The sequence below is a fragment of the Chelon labrosus genome (genome assembly GCF_963514085.1).
Source record: "Chelon labrosus genome assembly, contig: SCAFFOLD_237, whole genome shotgun sequence".
Taxonomy (NCBI): Eukaryota; Metazoa; Chordata; class Actinopteri; order Mugiliformes; family Mugilidae; genus Chelon; species Chelon labrosus.
This window is the reverse complement of record NW_028181550.1, coordinates 1-27,030: the sequence shown is the minus strand read 5'-3', so window position 1 is coordinate 27,030 and position 27,030 is coordinate 1. Positions and strand designations below refer to the sequence as shown.

Sequence of the window (27,030 nt, the reverse complement as noted above, 5' to 3'; positions counted from 1 at the left end):
GTTAATACCAGGTGTGAACACAGTTAACTCGGGGTCTGATCAGGGCCCGTGTGTGGCTCACTAGGGGCCCATAGGTCACGTTTTACCCTGCTACCCCATAGGAGGTTAATTCGCCCCTGTATCTGATGAAGTGGTGATGTCAGGTTTCAGCCATGTGGACAAGCGTGGGTTCATTAGCAGCCATAAATAGAGCCATTAGGATGTGGGATTCTCTAGTTTCCTGGACATGAATACACGATGAGTTCAGGGCCACGCCGAGGCGTTCACTTGACCTCGCTCTGACTTTATTGTTCCCCTTCATACGGTCACGCACATTTGTCTCTGCTGCCTGTGGTGATCGTATCCTCTTCACGTTTGATGTTGTTTTCTTTCACTCAAACCCTTTCGGTTCCTTTAAAGGACTACGCTCTGCTTTCCTGTCTCCTGGTTGATGCGTGTGTTTGTGTTCCTGGTCAGATATGAAGCAGGTTATTCAGGTCAGCTGACATGTTCTCTGAGGTTGAGCGTAACGGGTGACTGGTCACAGATGAATCGATCCATTCCCACAGGAACTGCTCTGACACTGATTTCATTAATTACATTAGTAACACGCCAATCAAACTGCAGCTGCCCTCCGGCCCGCTTGAATATGACCGCTTTTTTTTTCTGTTTCCGTGGATGACCCAGTTAGTTTGGCTTCTCTGCCACTCATTCAAAATGTATTTAAGAGTATTTATTTTACCATATTTATTTAGAAAGTTGAGCAAGTTACGGTTTAACCCCATCACATGTTAGAAAGGATGGTCATCTGTCATTAAAACAAGTTAACAGGCAAGATTTTCAGACCAGAATTTTTTAGGTTTAAGGTAAGTTCATGGTTTTGCCTTTTAAAAATCTACCAGCATTTATAGATTTAACCAAAATCTGACAGATGTTTAAACCAGTTACTTTGAGTTTCAGCCTCACCATAAAAGAACAGTGTCTGACTTTATGTTCATGTGGTGGTTGATGATTCCTGACCCTGTGCAAAACAACCAAGAAAATTAGTAACATGATAATATCTTCCAAATATGAATTAGGAACGTGTTTCGGGAGTCGGGACATCGGTATCGGGGACGATCCAGGCATTTTTAAAATGGTATCTGAGTTCAGACAGACCTGAGCTTTTGTATTTATTTATTTTAGGTCAGACATAAACCAAAACCACGTCCCTGTAGCGTTAAAACGTCTTCTTCTTCTGTATTAATGGCCAAAAATCAAAGAAGAAGAAGAACATGGCTGCCGTTTGGAAAAAGTATAATAAATATGAAATCAGCAAGTTTAGAAAATAATGTCATAATTTTTTAAATATTGTAATGTTTCTGTTTGTTGGGGTGGTCGTATCGTTCAATACTACCAGCTTGATTCAACAGCAAAAACATAAAACATAATGCGTCGAGTACAGAGTATAGCGTATCGCGTCATAGCGTCAAAACCTGGTCAAAACGTCTTCTTCTTCTTCTTCTTCTTCTTCTTCTTCTTCTTCTTCTTCTTCTTCTTCTTCTCTTTTAATGGCGGTTGGCTCGAAGAAGAAGAAGAATCACGTGATTAAAGATGGCTGCTGTACGGAAGAAATTTAATCTGGAAAATAAGGCCAGAGAGATTGTTTTTCAAATATTACAGTGTGGATATTTGGTGAGGAGGAAGTAGGACGTCATCGTTCAATACTAAAAGTAGATTCAACAGCAAAAACATGAACATTATGCGTCGAGTACAGTCCGCTAATGTAGCGTCAAACATCTTGTGTTTTAATGGCGGTTGGCTAGCGGCAGAGCTGCCGAGAATCAAAGACGAAGAAGAAAAAGCGACATCACGTGACTAAACATGGCTGCCGTGGAGTAAAGAACACAAGGTACCAGCTACCATAGACATATATCGATAGACGCCTCATTGAGTGCTGGACCGTACGTCAACGTCGCCGCCATATTGGAGGTGGCAGCTCTGTCCCGCGAACCAATATGAGTCAATGGAATGAACTTTATTAAGCGCCTTCTACAAAGTACTATAAGCATTTACACATTCACACACGAACGTATATATTGAGGAAACCGATAGGAACTAAAAACAACGTCTGATTACATTCTGAGTAGTTAATGTTACAGACGTTGTTTTTGGTTCCTATCGGTTTCCTCAATATATACGTTCGTGTGTGAACATGTAAATGAGAGGCATTAACTTACAGCACTTTGTAGAAGACGCTTAATAAAGTTCACTATATTGACTCGTAAAGGTTCGCGGGACAGAGCTGCCACCTCCAATATGGCGGCGACATTGACGTATCGCATCAACGGACCAACCCACTCAATGAGGCGTCTATGTATATATGTCTATGCCAGCTACCCTCTCCACACTACATTAACTTTGACAGAAAGATTTATTGGACTGAATCCAGTCCACTCTAGGAGAAGACAAGGAAGACAAGGACAGACTTTAGGAAGACACAGGAGACCAACTCTAGGAGAAGACAAGGAAGACAAGGACAGACTTTAGGAAGACACAGGAGACCACCTCTAGGAGAAGACAAGGAAGACAAGGACAGACTTTAGGAAGACACAGGAGACCAACTCTAGGAGAAGACAAGGAAGACAAGGACAGACTTTAGGAAGCTACAGGAGACCACCTCTAGTTTATAAATCAGTGTTAGAGGATCAGGACCATGCAGTAAAGCTTGTGTTTCCTCTGAAGCCACATTAGTTAAAAAGTTCTTGTTTGTGTGTCAGACTGGATTAGTTTCTGTCTGATCCTGTGGATTTAACCTTCACTCCAACTATTTTCATGCACGTGTGAGAAAGCAGCCAAGTGACCAGGTGTGACCAGGTGTGACCAGGTGTGACCAGCCGTCACTACTTCACACATTCTGACCTAATTGTTGATCATAATCCTTTCTGTTCTTCTGGCGCTCCCTCCATTAATGCACAGTGATCTCTGCCGTATGTAATAAGAGGCTGTCTGTGTGTAGGGAGCGTTCTCAGCCACGGCTAAGATACTAAACCAATAACTGATAGCCAATAGCTTCATGAAGAGTCGTGGTTTTCAGCAATGAAAAGTCAAACCTCACACGTTTCACTGTGGCCTTTGTTCCTCTGTGGGGAGGTGGTTCAAGTTTGTTCTGGCTGCGCAGCTGTTCACATGGGACACGGTACAAACTCTGTGACGACAGTTAACAAAGAAAATCACATCATTTATGATTTGTAGATTCTGATCTTAACCCTACTGGTCCTGATGGTCATTCATTCATCACCAGACGGTGGCTTTAGTGATGAGAGGGTGTATTTATTTAACTCCAAAATTCAAAATCCCAAAAGAGGAAGAAGACAAAGTTGTTGCATGATTCCTAAAACTGAAACTACTCCCAACTGGAGCCTATCCCAGCTGTCATTGGTCTAGAGGGGGGGTCCACCCTGGACAGGTCTCCAGTCTATCCCAGCTGTCTTTGGTCTAGGATGGGGGTCCACCCTTGACAGGTCTCCAGTCTATCCCAGCTGTCATTGGTCTAGAGGGGGGGGGGGTCCACCCTGGACAGGTCTCCAGTCTATCCCAGCTGTCATTGGTCTAGAGGGGGGGGGGGGGTCCACCCTGGACAGGTCTCCAGTCTATCCCAGCTGTCATTGGTCTAGAGGGGGGGGGGTCCACCCTGGACAGGTCTCCAGTCTATCCCAGCTGTCATTGGTCTAGAGGGGGGGGGGGGGGGGTCCACCCTGGACAGGTCTCCAGTCTATCCCAGCTGTCATTGGTCTAGAGGGGGGGGGGGGGGGTCCACCCTGGACAGGTCTCCAGTCTATCCCAGCTGTCATTGGTCTAGAGGGGGGGGGGGGGGGTCCACCCTGGACAGGTCTCCAGTCTATCCCAGCTGTCATTGGTCTAGGGGGGGGGGGGGGGGGGGTCCACCCTGGACAGGTCTCCAGTCTATCCCAGCTGTCATTGGTCTAGGGGGGGGGGGGGGGGGGGTCCACCCTGGACAGGTCTCCAGTCTATCCCAGCTGTCATTGGTCTAGAGGGGGGGGGGGGGGGGGGTCCACCCTGGACAGGTCTCCAGTCTATCCCAGCTGTCATTGGTCTAGGGGGGGGGGGGGGGGGGGGTCCACCCTGGACAGGTCTCCAGTCTATCCCAGCTGTCATTGGTCTAGGGGGGGGGGGGGGGGGGTCCACCCTGGACAGGTCTCCAGTCTATCCCAGCTGTCATTGGTCTAGAGGGGGGGGGGGGGGGGGGTCCACCCTGGACAGGTCTCCAGTCTATCCCAATGAACCTAACCAGCATGTCTTTGTCTATAGTTTACTTCACTGATTTGTTCTTCATACTTTGATCAATGTGTCCTGATCTGACTTTAACGTGTCTCGTTTCTAACGTCTAGTTTGTTCGGTTAGTTTTTCTAATTCTCACCAGTCATGCTAAAGGCCTTTTCTTCTCACTTTGAAATAATATAACAGTCACTCAACCCTCCTCCTCCTCCTCCTCCTCCTCCTCCTCCTCCTCCTCTTCCTCCTCCTCTTCCTCCTCCTCCTATATCCTATATCTTTCCACCTTCCTCTGAGACAAAGCCTAATTCACCAGCAGCCTTAGGGGACGCCTTGTCCATTCCTGAATGTCCTCTCCCTCCTTCTTCTTTTTTTTTTGGATTTTCTTCTTTGTTTATCCATCAGAGTTTATTTCAGGTCAGAGGAAATTAAAGGTGGTAGAAAAAGGTGGCAGCAGTTGACTTTTGTTTTTATAATCACAGCTGTGTTTCCTCACGTGGCGGTGGAGAGAAAACCATCAGTCAACACCTACAAACGGCCTCATTCAACCCAAGCTCATAATTAGTTTGCTATATCTGGAGGTGCCTCGCTATTTCTGACGCCGCCTCCAGCGAGTCAGAACACGTGCGTTGACTCGCCGAGGTCAGAGAGCGCTTTATATCCACCGTGTCTTGTGGGACTCGCCGTAAAAAAAAAAAAAAAAAGACAAGTTTCATGCTCATTTTGTTGAGGTTGTAGATGAAGGAGGGAACGCAGGCTGTGGTTTGGGTTTCCTGTGGTGCTCCGGTTTCCTCCCACTGACCAAACTTTGTCTCTGTGAGAGACGGACAGCTGACTCTAAACAACATGTCTGTATGTGTCTCTTGCAGCGCTGCTGGAGGAGAGATCTTCAACCAGTGTGTGTCGGACCGGGAGGACGAGTCCTTCAGGGAGGAGGACGTGAAGAGGCTCATGAGACAGATTCTAGAGGGAGTGGCCTTCCTCCACCAGAACAACGTGGTCCACCTCGACCTGAAGGTCAGAGGAAACAAAACACACCTGATTCTCTGCTGTCACTTTATTTTCCCCTTGGTGGCACTAGAGGGAATCTAGGAACGAACCGTAGACTGTATATAAATATGGACTACACGTCTCTTGTGAGTTTGGATCCAGAGTCTGATCAGTACGGTCTGAGGGCGGAGCCACGTGGAGCCGTGATGTTGATGCCCCGCCCACACTTCCTCCAGACTCTTATTTTAGTTTAATAAATACTACGCTCTGCTCTACCTCCACCTGTTACAAGGACATGATGGATTATACACTGGACTGATTTATTAATTGATTGATTTTTTTACAACTCTCACAGTCCCACGTTTTACGGAGAGGTTGGCATGGCAACTGGAAGTCGCATCCTGTTTCGAAATGAAACTTATCCTAAAAACACTGACACTTGAACATTCGTCAACATTAAACAATAATAATGACAGAAACCATCCTTGAAAAAAAAAATTTGATAAGCTCCACCCCCTCCACCAACATGGAGGGGGTGGAGCTTATGACCTATACAGCAGCAGAGCCCGTCTACGGAGAGCCTTGCCACTCTCTATTAAGTCCCATTGTAACGAATTTTGGTTGCAGTTCCACCAGATTTCCACTGGGGGCGATCGCCATGAGTGCAACATGAATGGGACTCTATGGAGCTAAACGGCTAAATGTGTCTCTTTCACCCGATTGTCGTTGAGAAATCTCAGATTTGATTGTAGGTTTTGCAAGTTCAACATGGGTTATAGGTCAAAAGTTGAATGAACGAGAACTTATGTCCTTTCGTTTTCTTACAGGTTGAGTTGTTGTTGCCCATAACACGCTAGCATTGTGCTAATGAATGCTGATTGGTCAGTGAAGGACTGACTACGACTAGATCCCGCTTGACGGCATCGTGGCATCCGAAGCGGGACCAGAATGTTAAGACGGACTTTTTAGCCCAAGTTTTTTTTTTTTCGGCCCGGTCTTTTAAAACAACGAAACAGAAACTCTTCTAGCACGATTATTTACCCGTGTCAGCTGTGTTGTCCATGCCTCGAGAGAAAAGAAAGTGCAGAGCGCGAAAGCACCAAAGCAGTGACTGAAGGATTGCCGTAAAGCAGTATCTGGTCGTACGATGTGTATGACGTCGTTGACATTTTAAAATACTTTTTAAAGCAAAATAAGTGACTCTAAAAAATCTAACACCCAGCAGTGTGTAATTTCTTTGCATCTTCTTTCAAATACAATATTCAAATTACTGCACAAAAAATTATATCCTGAGAAAAGTGGATTTTGAGGGGTACTGCTCCATAGACCGCCATTCATTCTGCACTCGTCCTGAGAGCGCCCTCATATGGAATCAGAGTGGAACTGCAACAGTTCAGAAACCGGAAGTTCAGTGAGAGTGGAACTTCTCCCCTTATTAGACGTTCTCTGACAGCAGCCAGCCACCAGGGGGAGCTCCGTCCATCTTTATGCTACGGTGGCCCTGAAGGTCAAAACAAGATGACATTTCACAAAACATGACTTTGCAGATTACAGAAAGTGTAGGGACAACACTTCTTGTTTCTGATTGGACAGAACCGTGCTAAAATATAAGATGATGTGATTGGTTGTTTCAAGAAATGAGGCTTTGTGATTGGTCAGCTACGTGTAAGTGTAGACACTGTGATACACTTTGAAAGCAGACAACATGTACTGTCCACATTGTGGAAAGAAGTTTGAGTCACTGCCAGATGTCTGCATGTCTTGTGGAAAGACATTATTATTTAAAGAGGCCGAGGGGACGCACGATGAGGACATAGTTGCCCCGTCTCCTCAGACCTAACTCCTTCAACCGTGCTTTCAGGGTTCTGAGGAACATGTTAATGTCATGATGGGTTGAAAGCGTATGAAGAATGACATTATATGTATGTCCTCTTTATAAATAGTCCTTTATTAAAGTTATTTCGTCCTCCATTCTTTCTAACGCGGTTTAAAATTTGTGCACGGACACAGCTGAGTAGAAACAGGAAATTACGTTAGACTGTCGGGTTCTGTCCAATCAAAAACAAGAAGTGTTATCGCTACCCTTTACGTATGTCGTTGTGTTTTGACCTTCAGGGCCACCGTATTATACTGTCTATGGAACGAACACACAACCAACAAGGAAGATGAGAGGCCTGACTAATATAACTCACATATATAAGAAAAGAACTGATGAGTGGCACCATCTAGTAAACAGGTGTTACCTACATGTGGGAGATAGAGACCTTTAAACACAGTGATCAGGGTTTATAAGACATAAAAGACATCTCTGACATGGAGGAGAGACAGTAACGTGTCTCCTGTCTTTCAGCCTCAGAACATCCTGCTGACCAGCAGCTCTCCTCTGGGAGACATTAAGATCGTTGACTTCGGTTTGTCCAGGATGGTCAGCAGCCACCAGGAACTCAGAGAGATCATGGGAACCCCGGAGTACGTTGGTGAGTTCTTGGTTCTGTGACTTTGGCAGGAATATCCAGCAGTCGTCTGATAGTTGATAATAACTTGTTTCTGTTTTTATCTTTTTAGCTCCTGAGATTCTGAATTATGAGCCCATAAGCACAGCAACTGATATGTGGTAAGAAAGTGTTTCTCTTTGTACCGAGTTCAATTCAATTTAATTCAATTCAATTTTATTTATATAGCGTCAATAACAATACAAATCGTCTCAAGACGCTTTACAAAAACCCGGCCTGAAACCCCCAGAGCAGCCTGAAGGCAACGGTGGCAAGGAAAAACTCCCTTTTAACAGGAAGAAACCTCGATCAGAACCCAGCTCATATGGAGGGACCCATCTGCCTAAGGCCAGAGTTCATTTTAAGTTGGACGATGAACCATTATTTTTATTCCAAACAGAACGACCCAGGTTTAGAAACACCAGAGGACTCTCCTCCTGTCGTTAGACCACCACATCCTCCATAAACTTTATTTATAAAACCCATAGCTTTTATTACCTACTCATTTTATAGTGATGTCTTATTGGTTATGTATGATCTGTTGCTTTTCTTTTCATGTTGAAGTAACTTCCTGTTTATAGTTTGTAGAATCTCGAACTCTGGCGCCCCCTACAGGCATTACCAGTAAAGAGCATAATCTCCAGGATTTAAAAACAAATTCAGTTCCACCAGAAAAAGTCCTGAGAAGGATTTTAAAAACTTTTATTGCCAAAGACCCTGACATAAATCTATTTTAATACTGTGTATATATGGTTTTGTTAAATATAGTTTGATAAAACATAACATCATATATCAACAACGTAAAACTGGAGACTTTCTGTCATGTAGAGTAATAAACAATATAAACTGATCAATAAAGTCTTATATTTAATCAATTTTAACACTGCAGAACCTATGATTCATACAGTTTTGATCACATTATAAATCAAACTGCAGTTTAAATATTATCTCAGTATTACTCAGGAATAAAGTCCATTGTTCTTCCTTCAGTTCCTTTTGGAAATGTAAATCCATCTTAGTGACTTAAAGAGTCGACATATTTCTCTTTTCACTCTGTCAGTGCATAAAGAAAGAAGTTATTAGTTTTTTGTCCATAATTTCTCCATCTCAGTAAGAAGTGATCAGACTTTACTCGTTGATGTCCTCATGTTCTTGTTTCTAACCCGGTCTCCTCTCTGTTCTTCAGGAGTATCGGTGTTCTGGCGTACGTGATGCTGACGGGGATCTCTCCGTTCCTGGGCGAGGACAAACAGGAGACGTTCCTCAACATCTCTCAGCTCAACGTGAGCTACACCGAGGAGGAGCTGCAGCAGCTGGACCGGACGGCCGTGTCCTTCATCCAGACGCTGCTCCGCAAACAGCCACAGTCAGTCCTCACCTCCTCCTCCACATAGACGCTTACTCACAGTCTAACCCAGGGGTGGCCAAACTTTTTGACTCGTGGGCCACAATGGGTTCTAAAATCTGACAAAGGGGCCGTGCCAGGAGCAGATGGTTGTAGTGTTTATGTGAAGTAAAATGACATGTAAAGGCCATTGCATAAAAGGTTTTGGCCTTTAATAGGTAGTAAAGCATGGATATGCAAGGCTTTTTGAAAAAAAAAAAATGCATTTATTAACAGCAGTAAAAAAAAAATTAAAAATAATTCACAAAAAAAAACTACTATCATATTGGCATCTGCCTACCTAACCATACACTTCTTCAACGCTTTGAGCTCTGAGTCTGTAAATTAGCCGTCAACCTCTCAGCAGTAGCTGCCCGTTCTTGCGTTGACAGCTTGCTAGCGTAGTTAGCCTGCTTCGTAGCAAAGTGACGGCTGATATACTATTTGAATACTGCGACCGTTTCTTGGCATATCAGACGAACAGCCGTTGATCGGACTTCAGTGAAAAAATATTTTCTTGTTCACTCCTTATTAAACACTCGGCACTCACTGTCCACTTTTCTTTTCTTCATTTACTCAGTAAATACACTCAACAAAGGCCAGTGCACATGGGGTGTGCCACCTACTGGGGAAACCCAGGCATTGCAGGGAAAATGCAAAATAAATAAGGTTTAATAATATTATTTAATATAATAAAGACAGGTTCGGCGGGCCGGATCAAAAAGCCCAACGGGCCGTATATGGCCCGCGGGCCGTAGTTTGCCCATGCCTGGTCTAACCTGTATCTGTACTATGTCTAGGAAAACATGAGGCATCACTTTAGACTCTTGTGTCATCAGGGACCGGGCCACAGCGGAGCAGTGCCTCAAACACCCCTGGCTCCAGCCCTCAGAGCCTCAGGACACCCAGACGGTGGAGGAGATCGTCCCAGCGGAGGACCAGGAGGTCAGCAGCAGCAGCAGCAGCTCTGCCAGCAGCCCCGAACCCCCCAGCAGCTCCAGCACGGCCGGGGAGGAGGAGGAGGAGGCAGAGGAGGTGGGTGGCCTGGTGACGGAGGAGCTGATAGTCGTAGCTGCCTACACCCTGGGCCAGTGCCGCCAGTCGTCCAGCTCCACCTCAGAGAAGGAGGCCCTGGCCGCCGAGCAGAAGGCCGTCTCCAAACGCTTCAAGTTCGAGGAGCCCTTCAGCGCCCTGCAGGACGTCCCTGGAGAGTTCATCTACTGACCCCCCCCCCAGCCCCCCCAGCACCAGCCTCTAAAGGAGGACAAGTTAGTGTTGTCACAGTAACGACATGAAGCTCCTGATTATAAAATACACCCTCCATTTCTACTCAGTCAGTGTGTGATCACATGCTGTTGTTATTTAAGTAGTTGGCTTTTAAAGGATCTTCTCACATACGACTCATCAACAGCTCCACTACTGTCATCTATGTCACAATTCTCTCTGAGTTTCTCTGAAGAAAATCCACATTTATAAGAGTTTGAGTTGAGTGCAATATGAAGACCCATAAAGACTCGTAAATCAGTTCATACACCGGTCCGTTTACTTTTTGGTATTTCAAGTAAAATAGAAAATAAATAAATGAGAGTTTATTTTTAAATTTAAAAAGCAAAAACTAAAAAATTCTGATCCATGCATTTTTTGTTATTTCAAATTTGTTAAAAAAAAAAAATCAAGTCTTAATTTTCTTTCTACTGACGTAATTTAAAAAACAGAAGTTCAACAAGTCCTTGGTCCAGGAAGCAGTCCTGTTTAGTTTTTCTGGGGAATTTAAATTTAAAAAATCTAATAAACGCTCACTATTTACTTTTTATTTTATACCAGAAAATAAAACTAAATACCAGAATGTACACGGACCATTTACCTTTCATTCCATGACATCTCAGTGAACTGTGTGACGTCAACAGCAAATATGTGTATAATACAGTATATCTAAATAGTTTCTAATTATTATTATTATTATTTATGTTAGATCCGTAGAGCTTCAGCCTCAGCCTCTCTAGACGTCCCAGGACCTGTAGGTTGTAAAGTCTGCTGCTCTGTAAATGAAGATTTAATTTGAACATTTGGATTTAAAAGCAGAGGAAGACGTCGGTCTAAATATGAACCCTCAGGACTTCAGAGCGTGTACAGTCTTGTAAAAGCAGGTATTATCAGAGCCAGGGTAAAAATGGATTTTAGAGAACTGAAATAAATTTGTCACCACGAAGAAGAGGTTCAAACATGTTCATATATTAGACGCCATAAATAACCTTCTGTCGACCCATCTGAACATTCATTAATATATAACATCTGTCAGTAAGAATAATCTTTATTTATTTAGCACTTTACAAATTTACTAAGAGCTTCACAGAAACATAGAAATCTGTGGTTTTAAAAACAGAAAATCGGGAAAACACCCTATGAACACCCTGTCCCCTTTTGATTTCAGCCGGGCCTCTGGCCACCAAGAACTTTAAAATCAATCAGTATACGCTTAAAATGGTTTCTAAAACGTACTGGGAGCCAGTGGACAACATAGACTCTAAAGCTCCTCTGTGAAGCTGTCCCGTAAATTAAAATAAAATAAGTGCATGAAAAAAACAAAACAGCAGTGAGTCTAGAGGAGGAACGTGGCTCTGATCTGACTCTGGATCTAAACTGAAACAAGATGGCGCCGCACGTATCCCTGGGATACGAGCCTCAGTTTGACCAGTGGGAGGAAGTGACACGGCGTCCATTTTATTTTATTTTATTTATTTTTACAGTCTATGGTGGAGGTTCTGATTCTGGTTCTGGTTAAAAGTCTGGCAGCTCCATGTTCCCAAAAAACACCCGTCACCATTTTCCAAACAGAGTCTACTAACGACATCCTGACGCCACAGAGTTAATTCTGAGTTTGGTTCAGAGTGTACAGCGGCTCCAGTCCTCATTTAAAGAATCTGCATGTGAACTAACGACTGGAGAGACTGATTAGCATCTGAGCAGAAACAAACTCTTCTTCTTCTCCATTTCCTCTGAACAGAACGAGCTCTTAACTCTTTTAAGTGTTTGTATTTTTTCCTTTGTTTTTTGTATCTGGTGCCATGAGGAAAATATTTGATGATTTTTAGCTCTTGCAGATTTTTTTTTTACTATAATTTGTGTTGACCGTTGCTGTTTTAAAGAGCCATGTCACATATTCCTCCTAGAGGCTTCAGTCCTCTTTCATTTCCAGCTTTGTTTGTGTGGATGACGACGTAGAGCGCTCCGTACTTCCACGAGGTCTGGACGTTAAACGATAAGCTCTGTTACCATAGGAACGGGTTTGTAAATGAATGAATGTCCTGTATACTGTAAATAAATAAATAAACATTTCAAAACGGCGACAGGTTGTAGCTTCTGTTTGTGATCAGACGACAGAATGAAACATCTGGAGGAAGAGGTCAGAGGTCATTTAATAGTCACCCAACAAAACCTACAGGTGTCTGAGGTGAAATGATCTCAGCCTGAATAAGAAAAGATGATTATTATTATTGGATTTTATTGTTATCTTGTTCTGTATTTGAGGTTAATTTGCTGCTTTGTGTTAATTCAGAATTATTAGTGAACAAATTAAATCTGATACAATGACAAATCAGCTTTGACCTCTAGTTACCACTAGATGGCAGCAACATATTAGAGGCCGTGAGGAAGAGAGTTTGAACCATTTCCAAACAGGCTGGTTTATTGCAACTCTCATAAAAAAAAAAATCTGTAAAAGCAAACAGACAAATATTTTTCATCTTGCTGCAGGACGTGATGTTAAGACTCAAGACGAAGTGAAATGTGCTGATCACTCTGGACTACTGTACAAGGATGTAGGGGCTAAGTTTCCCACAGATTTTCTTTCAGGATTCTTTACTGTAATTGTCTTTCCTGTCGTCCATCTGCTGACACGCAGGAAATGTGTTGTAACTGCAAACAGTAAACTGTGTCTGAATTCATGTCAGGAGAGCATTGTTTTGTTCTAACAGCACACTAGACTGAGAAGAAACACTCTGCTGCAGAGAGGGCATCACATCTGATCCAACACAGGTGATCTCTCAGGTTATTTGTCCCTGACTCAGTATATTCTCAGGTCGTCCTTAGACACTATGGACCCTTGGAAATTATATTTCTGATGGCGTAGTTTGGATGTGGTGAGTTCACAGACTGTAAAACCATCAGCTAGCTAAAACAATTCATAGTCAGAGTCTCTGTTCACACAAGCTGCTGCTGGTTCATCCTCTGGATCATCAGGACACAGCTCATCCTCTCACCTCACACACCGTCCTGTTTATCACAACTCCCACCTGTAGAGAGGAGGAGAAAGGAGAGAGGAGGTGAAGGAGTGTTTCCAGAGTCTCCCTTCATCATCACATCCAGTAGAAAGAGCAGCAGGGACTTCAGTCCTGTTCAGAGCAGCAGTGGAGCAGCTGTGGAGCTCAGCCAGCTTCCTTTCAACTTCATGTTAACGTGTTGGAGTGAACACACACAGACCTGCAGAGACTTTTAGCATCAAGTCTGTTTCCTCTGCAGATTTCACTAATAAACTGCTGAGAGTCCTGAACGCTTCATTACTGCACCAACACTTTAGTGATGGATTTACTGCTGCTCCATTTAAACAAAGATCAGCTGACTAATAAACATGGAGGCTGTCATTGAAGAGATCTGATCAAACTAATGACACATGTGATGACTCATGGTTACTAAATGTAATGCTGGTTCTGTGATGTGCAGGCTTCAGTCAGACTGATCTCAGAGCTGTGATCAGTTGTTGATCAGATCTGATGAATGACCACCACTGTCTCTATACATCTTGGAAGGCTGTCAGCTGGAATCCAGCTTTATTTCCTGGACACATCAACACAACAACAACAGTCGTCTTCACATCAACTCAAACACATGATCACAACAAGCTTCTGGCTCATCTGATTGGCTGACTGTTGTCTCTCTCTGTCTTTCTGTCCAATCCTGAAGCCTGTCTCCATTCTCCTCTCACAGCTTCACTGAGAAGCTGCAGGTTTACAGGAAACACTGGATCTTTGATACTAACTGTGTTTAGGACAATACTGATGAAAGCAGCATGGACTGACTGGAACCCTCTACTCACCTCAGAGTCTCCAGTTTATAGTCTGGACTCTTCTCAAGATCAAGAAGCTGCTTTACATCTGAATCCTTCAGGTTGTTGTTACTCAGGTCCAGATGTTTCAGATGGGAGGGGTTGGACTTCAGAGCTGAGACCAGAGAATCACAGCTGATCTCTGACAAACTGCAGCTCCACAATCTGAATAAAGAATAAAAGATGTAGATTAAATGATGAATAATTCAATCAGATGTGTTCAGGTTTTAAATGTGCAGCTCAACATTACTGTGTCCTACAGGGTTTCTGCAGTTTTGAGCGAGTGAAATTTAAGACTTTTTAAGACCATTATAGGTTAAATTTAAGACCTACTCAAAGTATAAAAATAAGGAAAATCAGAGACCCAGACTTACTTTCAATAAAACAAAATGTATTGTCATTCAACTATCAACTGCCCTCTAGATGTGATTTAACATGCATTGAGGCATGTTCCAACTTCCTCCATCCAATGTGCAGTTCGCCTCAGAAGGATTGTCCAGCACACGTTTCAGCTAATCAGCAGTACCAGTTTACGCCACATGGCGGCGCCTCCTTTGTTTTCATCACTTAGTTCAGCAGGTGTCACTGTTGCGTCCATCTCTTTTTTTTGACTTCCTCCATCTCCATAATCTGGATGCTGGTGAAGGCTACAAGCCACCAACGTTTTATTATCTGTTACTATATTTTGTAATATGCTGGAGACCTGGCTTTATATGGTTCTGTTTAATAAATGTATTGTAGGGAAATCCATCCACTTCGTCTCCTGCCTTGCTACTTCATGTTGAAGCATATTACCAGTAAACTTGGCTTCTCCCCAACTTCACGTTATAAAGCCAGCAATCATTAAACTTACTTTTGCCGATTTCCCAAATTGACAACGAGGTTCATGTGAAAGAAGAAGTCTTGAATCCAAAAGGCATAAATCCATAACGCTAAGAAACGTTACATGATGAAAAAAATCTTCCCGCTTCAACTGTGCCGTACGGCTGCTAATAGTTATATTGAATAAACAACTACACAGAACACACGGAACTAACTGTGAATGCCACCGACGCATTACAGACTTACATTTTGTCAAGTCTTAATTAAGACTTGACAAAATGTAATTTAAGACCTACTATGCGACGTATGCTCCTATTTAAGACTTTTTAAGACTTTTTATGACTCCAGGGAAGCTTCATTGACTTTAACAACTAACAGTGGACATTTTCTACGGTTTCTGATACAAACACTCGTCTTGAACTAAAGGACATTTACAGATTTGTGGAGGAAAGTTCTGGATGAAAATGAATTAGATTCAGTTGGTGATCAAACATATCAGATCTACAACAGTAGCAGACAGTGAACTGACCTCAGAGTCTCCAGTCTACAGTCTGGACTCTCCAGAAAACCACACAGCTGCTTCACTCCTGAATCCTTCAGGTTGTTGTTGTTACTCAGATCCAGATGTTTCAGATGGGAGGGGTTGGAATTGAGAGCAGGCCCCAGAGAATCACAGCTGATCTCTGACAAACTGCACTCAATCAATCTCAATAAAGAATAAAAGATGTAGATTAAATGATGAATAATTCAATCAGATGTGTTCAGGTTTAAAATGTGCAGCTCAACATTACTGTGTCCTAACAGCCTTTAAGCTTCATTGACTTTAACAACTAACCGTGGACATTTTCTACAGTTTCTGATACAAACACTCGTCTTGAACTAAATGACATTTACAGATTTATGGAGGAAAGTTCTGGATGAACATGAATTAGATTCAGTTGGTGATTAAACATATCAGATCTACAACAGTAACAAACAGTGAACTGACCTCAGAGTCTCCAGTCTACAGTCTGGACTCTCAAGAAAACCACACAGCTGCTTCACTCCTGAATCCTTCAGGTTGTTGTAGCTCAGTTCCAGATGTTTCAGATGGGAGGGGTTGGACTTCAGAGCTGAGACCAGAGAATCACAGCTGATGTCTGACAAAATGCAGCTCATCAATCTAAATAAAGAATAAAAGCTGTAGGTTAAATCACGAATAATTCAATCAGATGTGTTCAGGTTTTAAATGTGCAGCTCAACATTACTGTGTCCTAACAGCCTTTAAGCTTCATTGACTTTAACAACTAACAGTGGACATTTTCTACAGTTTCTGATTCAAACACTCGTCTTGAACTAAAGGACATTTACAGATTTATGGAGGAAAGTTCTGGATGAACATGAATTAGATTCAGTTGGTGATTAAACATATCAGATCTACAACAGTAATAGACAGTGAACTTACTCTAGTTTCTCCAGTCTACAGTCTGGACTCTCCAGAAAACCACACAGCTGCTTCACTCCTGAATCCTTCAGGTTGTTGTTGTTACTCAGGTGCAGATGTTTCAGATGGGAGGGGTTGGACTTCAGAGCTGGTCCCAGAGAATCACAGCTGATCTCTGACAAACTGCAGCTACTCAATCTGAATAAAGAATGAAATATGTAGATTAAATGATGAATAATTCAATCAGATGTGTTCAGGTTTTAAATGTGCAGCTCAACATTACTGTGTCCTAACAGCCTTTAAGCTTCATTGACTTTAACAACTAACAGTGGACATTTTCTACAGTTTCTGATACAAACACTCGTCTTGAACTAAAGGACATTTACAGATTTATGGAGGAAAGTTCTGGATGAACATGAATTGGATTCAGTTGGTGTACTGTTATCCCTACGTGTTGGATACTCTGTATGTCAACGCAGATCAACATTAAGCCAAACTCATGTTTTATGAGCCAGGATACCGAGCGTCTTGCTCCTTTATTAACAGTCTTCTTGACAGCTCACAATTTACAATTGTGATGGTAGCTCAATAAAAGCCAGAGTGAAACTGAAAATAAACAGAGACAAAATAAACACTAGCTCTCTGAAATGAGAATAAAATACACAATAAATGGCTAGTACCAGAATACTTGCTTTTAAATTAACTTAAGCTGTTAGAAAGTAATTCTGCGATCTTTTCAAATGCTAATTAGATCGTTAGCAACAATGCTATACTAATACACAGCGGTCTAAGCAAAGCAGGGATAAGGCTAATGTACAAATATGTTTACACAAAACAATGTCCAAATCAGACCTTAGATCAATTCTAAATGAACTAAAACACAGATTAGACTTACAGCCATTGCCTTTGAAGGCTTGGACAAGATTTACGACACAGGAGGCCAAGTCTTCACACTGAAAGACAGGTTTTCTGTACCATGTTTTTCTCCAAGTGGAGCTGTTCCTGTTACTCATAGTGCATTGCGACCATGTCAAACGTATGCTGGCTGCATTTAAATACTTAACCAGATTAAAGTTATTTAGCATGAAATTATTACTAATGAATTATGACATATTTATAACCAAATTATTTTGAACCTTTTTTAAACTTTTCATGAAATACATTTCTACATAGGGCAGAACAGTTGGTGATTAAACATATCAGATCTACAACAGTAACAGACAGTAAACTCACTCCAGAGTCTCCAGTCTACAGTCTGGACTCTCCAGAAAACCACACAGCTGCTTCACTCCTGAATCCTCCAGACTGTTGTTGTTACTCAGGTCCAGATGTTTCAGATGGGAGGGGTTGGACTTCAGAGCTGAGACCAGATAATAACAGCTCTTCTCTGACATCCTGCAGCTTTTCAGTCTGAATAAAGAATAAGTTTACATGTTACAGATATTTTGTTCCTTCACAGTGAACTCTTTTAGATTATTGTTCAGACAAACAAAGACATTTGAAGACATCACCTTTAACTCAGAGAGTGGTATCAAGATGTTTATACTAGGGGTGGGACTTAAATGCATTAATTACAATTAATTAATAACATAAAAAGTAACGTTAAAAAATTCTAACACATGAAAACACATGCACATGCTGTGTTGTTTGCATTCCAAACAACACAGAACTTTTGTTAGAAGGCAAATTTTATTTAAAAAACAAAAAACAAAAAAAAAAACTACCTGATGGAAACCTTGATAAAAGCAGAGTTTTGTGCAAAAAACTTCGGTACCATCTAAATCCAAAGCATGTTGAAGTGAGCACTTCTGTTAGCGCCCGAAGTCCCGGTCCGAGTACCGACGAGACATGTCAGCAGCCCAAACTGTTTAGTTTTACCATTTAAAGTCAATACTGTTTAGAAAAAGTACTTAAAGTACTTGGTACTTTAACTTTAGGTCTGTTCAGTTTTGGCTAGGGATATATTATTTCTTTTTCTACTGTTTTGAATTGAAATGCAATTAAATGTATTTTCCAGACTTTAAAAAAGCTTGAGTTACAAAATTCATGTCTGTGTCTATTATCTGATTCAGTCGTCCACTAAAATCTATTTAAATTTAAAAATGTTGCTTTTTGTTATGTGATTAAAATGTGATGAATTACAATTACATTTTTTTTTTAAATTCAAGTCCCATCCCTAGTTTTAACATTTTATAAAATAAATCATTAAATAGCTGATTCAGCTATAATATAAAGTAATTGTTAGTTGCTGGCCTACTTTTAATTTGAAAAACTATAGGGTGGAAATCAAGTGTATCATAATTTCAGTGTTTCAGTCTGACCTCAGAGTTTCCAGTCTACAGTCTGGACTCTCCACAAGATCACGAAGACGATTCACATCTGAATCCTTCAGGTTGTTGTCACTCAGGTCCAGATGTTTCAGATGGGAGGGGTTGGACTTCAGAGCTGAGGCCAGAGAATCACAGCTGATTTCTGGGACACTGTTGCTCTCCGGTCTGAATAAAGAATAAAAGATGTGAGTTTACAAAGTTCCTGCTTGTGTGTTCATGTGTTCAGAGCTGAAGGTTCAGAATGAACAAGTTTCAAACATGTAAACTCCAAACAGCTGAAACCAACAGGAAGCAGCTTCAAACAAGTCAAATAGAGCAAGTGAAGAAGAGATCTCATTAATATTAGTGACAACATTAAAGACGTAGTGACTTCAGCTCTGAACTCTACCAGCTCCACCAAACGCATTTTGTGCAGATAAATTTATTTCTGATTTCACCAAAGATTCTCAAGATTCAGAAGAAAACAAACATGTCAGGATGAATTCAAACAAAGTCTTATTTTCTGGAACATTGATGCTGTTTGTGGGATGGAACAGTGGTGTGGTGGTTAGCACTGATCCCTCACAGCAAAAAGGTTTTGGGTTCTAATCCAGGCTGACTGGTTCCTTTCTGTGTGTAAATGGCCTTGCTTTTATATAGCGCCTTTCTACCTATTGGCACTCAAAGCGCTTTACAGTCTCATACGCATCTACCCATTCGTTCACACAAGCATAGACACATTTACACACCAGTGCCACGCACTGGGAGCAACTGTAGTGTGTAGTCTGCATGTTCTTCCTGTGTCTGTGTGGGTTCTCTCCAGGTTCTTCAGCTTCCTCCTACCGTCCAAAGACATGCTGGTTAGGTTCATTGGTGATTCTAAATTGGCCGTAGGTGTGAGTGTGAATGGTTGTCTGTCTCTGTGTTAGACCTGTGATAGCGACCTCTCCAGGGTGTACCCTGCCTCTCGCCCAATGTCAGCTGGGATAGGCTACAGCCCCCCATGACCGTCCAAAGGGCAAGTAGTTACAGAAAATCAATGAATTATGCTGTTTGCTTTGAATATATCAGTATAATCATCAACAGACTCCACAAGCAGATACTGAACATTTATTAGTTCCAGTCTGATGCGGTGGAAATTAATTTAGTTAGGTGGAAATCAAGAGTGTCAGAGTTTCAGAGTCAATCATCCACTGGAGGATTTTGCTTCTTCTATGAAGGTTTGAAAGCTGGAGCTCAACATGGCTCTGCCACGGTCAGTGGACTAAACCACAGAAGAAGAAAGCAAACTTTACCATTAAGATCCTCAGTGTAAATCAGTAGAATATCAGCCTACTTCTGCAGTTTAGAGTCACCACAACTTTATCATCATATTCATCTCAACACTCAAAGAAAACATGGAGTCTGACCTCAGAGTCTCCAGTCTATTGTTTGGACTCTCCACAAGATCACGAAGATGCTTCACATCAGAATCCTTCAGGAAGTTTCCACTCAGGTCCAGATGTTTCAGATGGGAGGGGTTGGACTTCAGAGCTGAGACCAGAGAATCACAGCTTATCTCTGACAACCAGCAGCTCTTTAATCTGAATAAAGAATAAAAGATATAGATATTTTCTACAGTTTCCGCTACAAACACTCATCTTGAACTAAAGGACATTTATAGACACTGGACAAACGTCTCTCCATCATGTACAGTCCATCTCATTCAGCTCCACTCCCACAGTGAACGCTACAGGACGTCATTCAGACCTAGCTCTATACAGCTGTTCAACAACTCACCTTTCTGTATCACATAACTCATGTTATTCATGTTAATGCACATTATTGCACCTTATTATTCCTACCTATGTATATAATATATATTTAATTGGGTCTCTACTCTTGAACATTTGTTCACATGGTCATTTTGTAGATTTTTTTTTTAACTTTTTGCTATTTTACTTTTTGCTATTTTAATTTAATCTTATTTTATTTTTATTTTATCTTTCTTTTAACTTGTGGTTCTCAAGCGTATTTTCAATGTGCAACTATTTACCTTGTGGGTGATTAAAATCTAAGTCTAAGAACATGAATTAGATTCAGTTGGTGATTTAACATAATAGATCTACAACAGTAACAGACAGTGAACTCACTCCAGAGTCTCCAGTCTACAGTCTGGACTCTCCAGAAAACCACACAGCTGCTTCACTCCTGAATCCTTCAGGTTGTTGTTACTCAGGTCCAGATGTTTCAGATGGGAGGGGTTGGACTTCAGAGCTGAGACCAGAGAATCACAGCTGATCTCTGACAAACTGCAGCCACTCAATCTAAATAAAGAATAAAAGATGAATGAAATGTATGATGTGTTTCATCCTGACAGATGTATGACTTGAAATAAATTACATTTTTATTTAACTGCTCATTACAGAAACATCTGTGGCTTTGCCACTGTGCATTTAAAGGGAAACTACTGTTTTTTACAACCTGGACCTTATTTTTAGCATAAAATATCATCATTTACTCACCAATATCACTTTTGTTTCATTTGCACTTGTTCAGGAGATAATTAGATCAGCGTATATCCATATAGCGGGAATGGTCAAATGCAATCTCTGAATAACGCATTATCTGCAGCAAAACCCGTTCATTTTGCCAATACTTTGTTATGATACACTAGTGCTATTCCCCGTTGAATCTGGAATTACCTTTTATCATCATCATCCGGGGTCTGTAGATTGACCTACAGACACCGGATGATGCCTTCTGACCTGGACGATATCATCTCTGAACGCACACCCGCTTCAGTCGGCTTGTTTACCTGTAATTTGCTACTGCTATGGTTCGTCCACAGCCCCAGAGTCGGACAAATATTCAGCCATGTTGCAAAAAACTAGCAGTAGCAAATTACAGGTAAATAAGCCGACCGTAGTGGGTGTGTGTGCCGCTCTTGTTGTTTTAAGATTGGAGGCCAGTTATAGTTTGGGGAGTTTCAGTGATATGTGAAATGTTCAGAGTGATAGTTGATGATGTATGATTGTAATAAATAAGAAGACTCAACCTGGGTCTGTTATATTTGTGCAATAAACTCTTTGGAGTCAGCATTGTTGTATGTTGCTGAGAGAAGATTCTCCACCACAAGACATCACCACTGATTAAACCCAGTAACATGTAACACCAGTTGTAGCATCCCTTCACTGCTTCTCTCTCTGTTTTAGAACAGATGTTAAAGTTTCAATGATGACTTTCAGTCTGGTATGATGTTGGTGCCTGATTGTATCTCTGACATGTTAACCCTCCTCCAGTAGAGCTCTGTTACTAATTCCTAAAACCAGAGGAGACTGCTCCTTTGTAGTCAGAGACCCTCGACTGAACATTTATCAACTAAAGAACATTTGACACATCAGTCAATGATTTGAACTGAATAAATAAAGAAAACCTACAACAGCTCCAGTCAGTGAACTGACCTCAGAGTCTCCAGTCTACAGTTTGGACTCTCCAGTCCAGCAGACAGATGCTTCACTCCTGAATCCTTCAGGTCATTTTTACTCATGTCCAGCTCTGTCAGATAGGAAGGGTTGGACTTAAGAGCTGAGGCCACAACTTCACAGTGAGTCTCTGAGAGTCCACATCCAGTAAATCTGTGATTAGAAAACATATAAATCATAAAATCAGATCATTTACATTCTAGATCCAGAATGAATGAATATGAAACACAGTGAGGTGATCATCTGATGAACATCTGATTGATTCTGTTAATGATAGTGTTGTACTCAAGACCACATTTTCAAGGTCTTGGTCTTGTCTCGGAATCGACTGCATTTTTTCTCGGTTTTGTCTAGGTCGAGCTGGACTCAGGATTTTTTGGCCAGACCAGCCGAAACCATGTGATTTTTGTAATGATGCGAGCAAAAACCACGGCCAGCACGGGCTTGCCTGGAAGGGCCAACATGTCTGCGGTGTGGACGTATTTAATATATCTGAGAAAGACCCACGGATAGCGATTTGCAAAATGTGTAATGCTGACATTTCAAGAGGGGGAGCATCTGCAGAGGAATTTCTCCACGTCGGGTTTACTTTATCACCTGAAATCCAAACATCCAGATCGCTATGCTGAATATGAGAGGGATGCGGCAGCGGCACAGAAAAGGGAAATCCCTCCAAGCACACGCACTCCACAATTACAACGCCAGTTATCTGAATTAAATTGCAATAAAGTTACACACGACCCACAACATAAATAACAAAGAGCATAGGCTCAGGAACAGATTTAAAAAAAAAATCCATCTAAGGATTTTCAAGAGAAGCGCAGGTAGCTCAGCTAGGTTCACATATACAGTATGTAGAAGAAAATAACTTCTTCTCCGCCATAACATTTTTCATCTTGCGCACCCCCACCACACTTTGGGAATCCCTGCCCAGTGTTGGGTGTAGTTACTTTGGAAAGTAGTTAATTAGGTTACAACGTTACCATCAATTAAAAGTAATCTGTTACGTTACACTGTCACCTGTGAATAAAAGTAACGCGTTAGAGTACTCATGCGTTACCAAAAATTAAAAGCCATTTTCAGCGCCTTAACTGACACAGACACACAGCCTCATTTAAATGCACCGAGAAGTCCTGACAATGAATAACGTCAGATATCCAACCAAATTAACTCTGCAGGATAACAATAACAGGAAACTGGAAAGTGGAATTTTTTGCGGCCGACAGAAGCTTTTCACCAACATTTTACCGTTATGTCGTTCTTGTCCTTTTCGCTGGTGAATTGAAAATAATGTGCGTACTTCCACGATTCAAAAGCTGTCCTCTCTGCCATCTTGCCGGCAGTTCGAAAACACACACACACACACGCACAGGTAACGTAGGTCAGCAGGGCACAGACGCATCATCACAGCGCTGCCTCCGCTGACACATCCGCAGGTGGCACAGTACTGTCTGACAAAAAGCAGCTGCAGTCGGAATTTTTCTTTCCTTATCGAGAGAAATTCTTAAAGCAATGGATTACTTTAAAAAAATAAATAACAAAGTTACTGATTGCTTAACACACAAAACTAACTCGTTACGTCACACGAAAAAAGTAATTAGAGTACTCACAGTGTTACCGACAACACTGTCCCTGCCTTACATGATCAGCCGTTATCTGTTGTAGAAGATGTGGGATTTCGTTGGCCTAATAATTTCTTTCCGTGTTTTGTTTTTCGTTTTTTTCATTTTCGGTTTCGGACAAGAATTTTCATTTCGGTACATGCCTAATATAAAGCAATAACATAAAAATAATTAAAATTGCTCCACAAATGTATAGGCCTGTGTGTGTATAACCATCTGAAAAACGTGGTTATATCTTAGCTTATCTTATCTTATCAATATGGCAAGTAGACTAATGCTTCTGTTAATTCAGTTCGGTCTCGGTCTTGGACTTGACTCGGTCTCGTCCCCTGAAAGTCTTGGTCTTGTCTTGGTCTCGGTATGCTCTGGTCTTGACAATAGTTAATGATCAGGACTCACTGAGCCTTTCTGCAGTTCCTCACAGCTGAGACCAGTCTAGGTCGTCCCTCCTTTGTTGTGTTGTACTTCTTCAGGTCCAACTCTTCCAGAACCTCCTCTGACATCTGCAGCATGTAGGCCAGAGCTGAGCAGTGGATCATAGAGAGTTTCTTCTTTGATCTGTTCTCTGACTTCAGGAACTCTTGGATGTCCTGATGAACTGAGAGGTCGTTCATCTCCATCAGACAGTGGAAGATGTTGATGCTTCTGTCAGGAGACATTTTAGTATTCCTCATCTTCTTCAGGTTGTTGATGGCTCTCTGGATGTTTTCTGGACTATTCTCTGTGTGACCCAGCAGACCTCCTAAGAGTCTCTGGTTGGACTCCAGAGAGAGGCCATGAAAGAAGCGAACAAACAGGTCCAGGTGACCATTCTTACTGAGCAGGGATTTCTTCATGACTCCATACAGGAAGTCATCCAGAGGTTTAGTGGAGACCTGGTGGTCTTTCCCCAGGAAGTCCTTCAGCACCTCTGTCTTCTTGTTGGTGTAACAGTGGAACATGTAGACTGCAGCCAGAAACTCCTGAACGCTCAGATGAACAAAGCAGTAGACTGATTTCTGGAAGATCACACTCTCTCTTTTGAAGATCTCTGTACAAACTCCTGAGTACACTGAGGCCTCTGTCACATCAAGACCACAGCGCTCCAGGTCTTCTTGGTAGAACGTGATGTTTCCTTTCTCCAGATGTTCAAACGCCAGCCTCCCCAGCTTCAGAAGAACTTCCCTGTCAGCCTCCATCAGCTCCTGTGGACTCGTCTCATGTCCCTCATGGTACTTGTTCTTCTTCCTCTTTGTCTGAACCATCACAAAGTGTGAGTACATGTCAGTCAGGGTCTTGGGCAGCTCTCCTCTCTGCTCTGTAGTCAACATGTGCTCCAGAACTGTAGCAGTGATCCAGCAGAAGACTGGGACTCCACACAGGATGTGGAGGCTCCTGGATGTCTTGATGTGGGAGATGATTCTGCTGGACAGCTCTTCATCACTGAACCTCCTCCTGAAGTACTCCTCCTTCTGGGCGTCAGTGAAGCCTCGTACTTCTGTTAGCCTGTCAACACATGTAGGAGGGATCTGATTGGCTGCTGCAGGTCGGGAAGTGATCCAGACCAGAGCCGAGGGAAGCAGTTTCCCCTTGATGAGGTTTGTCAGCAGCACGTTGACTGATGCCTTCTGTGTGACATCAGACACAACCTCACTGTTGTTGAAGTCCAATGAAAGTCTGCTTTCATCCAGGCCGTCAAAGATGAACAAAAGTTTACAGACAGCCAGCTCCTCTGCTGTGACCTTCTGTAATGTTGGATGGAAAACATGGAGCAGCCTGAGAAGACTGTACTGCTCATCTTTGATCAAGTTCAGCTCCCTGAACGAAAGCACAATCACCACACTGACATCTTGGTTTTCCAAACCCTCTGCCCAGTCCAGAGTGAACTTCTGCACTGAGAAGGTTTTTCCAACACCAGCGACGCCGTTGGTCAGAACCACTCTGATGTGTCTCTGTTGGTCAGGTAAGGCTTTAAAGATGTGGTGGCACTTGATTGGAGTGTCATGGAGGGCCTTCATCTTGGAAGCTGTCTCAAGCTGCTTCACCTCATGTTGGGTATTAACCTCTTCACTCTGTCCCTCTGTGATGTAGAGCTCAGTGTAGATCCTGTTGAGGAGGGTTCCACTTCCTGTTACATCACTTCCTTCAGTCACACGTTCACATCTCCTCCTCAGACTGATCTTATGTTCATCTAAAACCTCCTGCAGACCAACATCAGCTGGAAAGAAGAACAAACGTGAGACAGAAAGAAAACAGTCATCCCTGTTTGAAGCCATGACGAACAGAAAACTGACTTTAAATGTTTTGTAAAGAGTTTTTTCTTCTCATAATAACTCATTTTTAGAGGAAACATTAGAAATGCTCTTTGTTCTATCAGCCTCTGAGGGGGCGTGTCAGTGTTTGATTGACAGCAGAGGCAGCTCGTCTGCAGCTCTTCATCTAACAGCTCACTGTGGTTGTTCCTTCCTCTCTGTAATATTTAAGACTGATCCACTAATAAAATGATGAGCAATATGTTCATCTCTTGTTTTTAACTGCACTAACAACTAAATACTGCTAATCAGGTGACAAACATTTCCTCTGGCTGTTTCACAATAAAAGCCTCTTAGTGGCTGGTCACAACAGGAACAGATTAATTTATATCAGCAGTAATTAACAAAGCTCAGTTATGAGTAAAGTAAGGCTGGTATGTGAAGTGCAGGGAAAGAAAAGAGAATAAATAAAACTGTAGGAAACTAATAAATGATTTTATCAAGAGTCCATCAGCAGACAGATGTACAGTCTTACTTGTTCTGGATCTTTTTCCACACTGGGGACAGGAGGAGTCTCCTGATGAAGCAGACTGGTCCCAGTATGAGGTGATGCACTGTCTGCAGAACCAGTGTCCACAGCTGCTAGAGACTGGATCCTTCAGGACGTCCTGACACAAAGCACAGCAGGACAGCTGCTCCTCCACAGAAACATGACTCCTCTTCCTCTCTCTGTCAACACATTTCTTCATCACTAAAATCATTTGCAGATTGTCAACATTTGACATCACTGTCCAGAAGCTCAGACGCTCACAGAGAACAGGAAAAGTTTGAATTGACTTCCTTTGATATCAACTCTCCTGCTTTCATCAACACCAATCAACTGCTTTTCCTGTCTGGCTGTCTTATTAAACACTGAGTCATCTACCTGCCGTTTGCTG

The 27,030-nt window shown here is 42.2% G+C and overlaps 2 protein-coding genes across 2 annotated transcripts; one reads left to right on the top strand and one right to left on the bottom strand.

Moving 5' to 3' along the window:
- Positions 1–5,123: 5,123 nt before the first annotated feature.
- LOC311509897 (serine/threonine-protein kinase 17A-like) lies at positions 5,124–12,465 on the top strand (the record flags this gene model as incomplete). Its single annotated transcript, XM_084575338.1, has 5 exons — positions 5,124–5,271; positions 7,595–7,721; positions 7,810–7,858; positions 8,923–9,102; positions 9,960–12,465. Coding segments are annotated over 5 exons (889 nt in total), but the record flags the coding sequence as incomplete, so codon positions are not given.
- A 1,693-nt stretch (positions 12,466–14,158) lies between these two features.
- On the bottom strand, positions 14,159–26,929 carry LOC311509898 (NACHT, LRR and PYD domains-containing protein 14-like). The gene is made up of 11 exons (XM_084575339.1): positions 26,628–26,929; positions 24,261–26,058; positions 22,219–22,392; positions 20,908–21,081; positions 20,162–20,358; positions 18,788–18,938; positions 17,700–17,876; positions 16,488–16,664; positions 16,032–16,205; positions 15,573–15,749; positions 14,159–14,386 (listed from the first exon to the last, which is right to left on the bottom strand). The coding sequence occupies exons 1-11, from the start codon at positions 26,875–26,877 to the stop codon at positions 14,209–14,211; spliced, it is 3,627 nt and encodes a 1,208-aa protein (XP_084431465.1). The 5' UTR covers positions 26,878–26,929; the 3' UTR covers positions 14,159–14,208.
- Between the last annotated feature and the right edge of the window lie 101 nt (positions 26,930–27,030).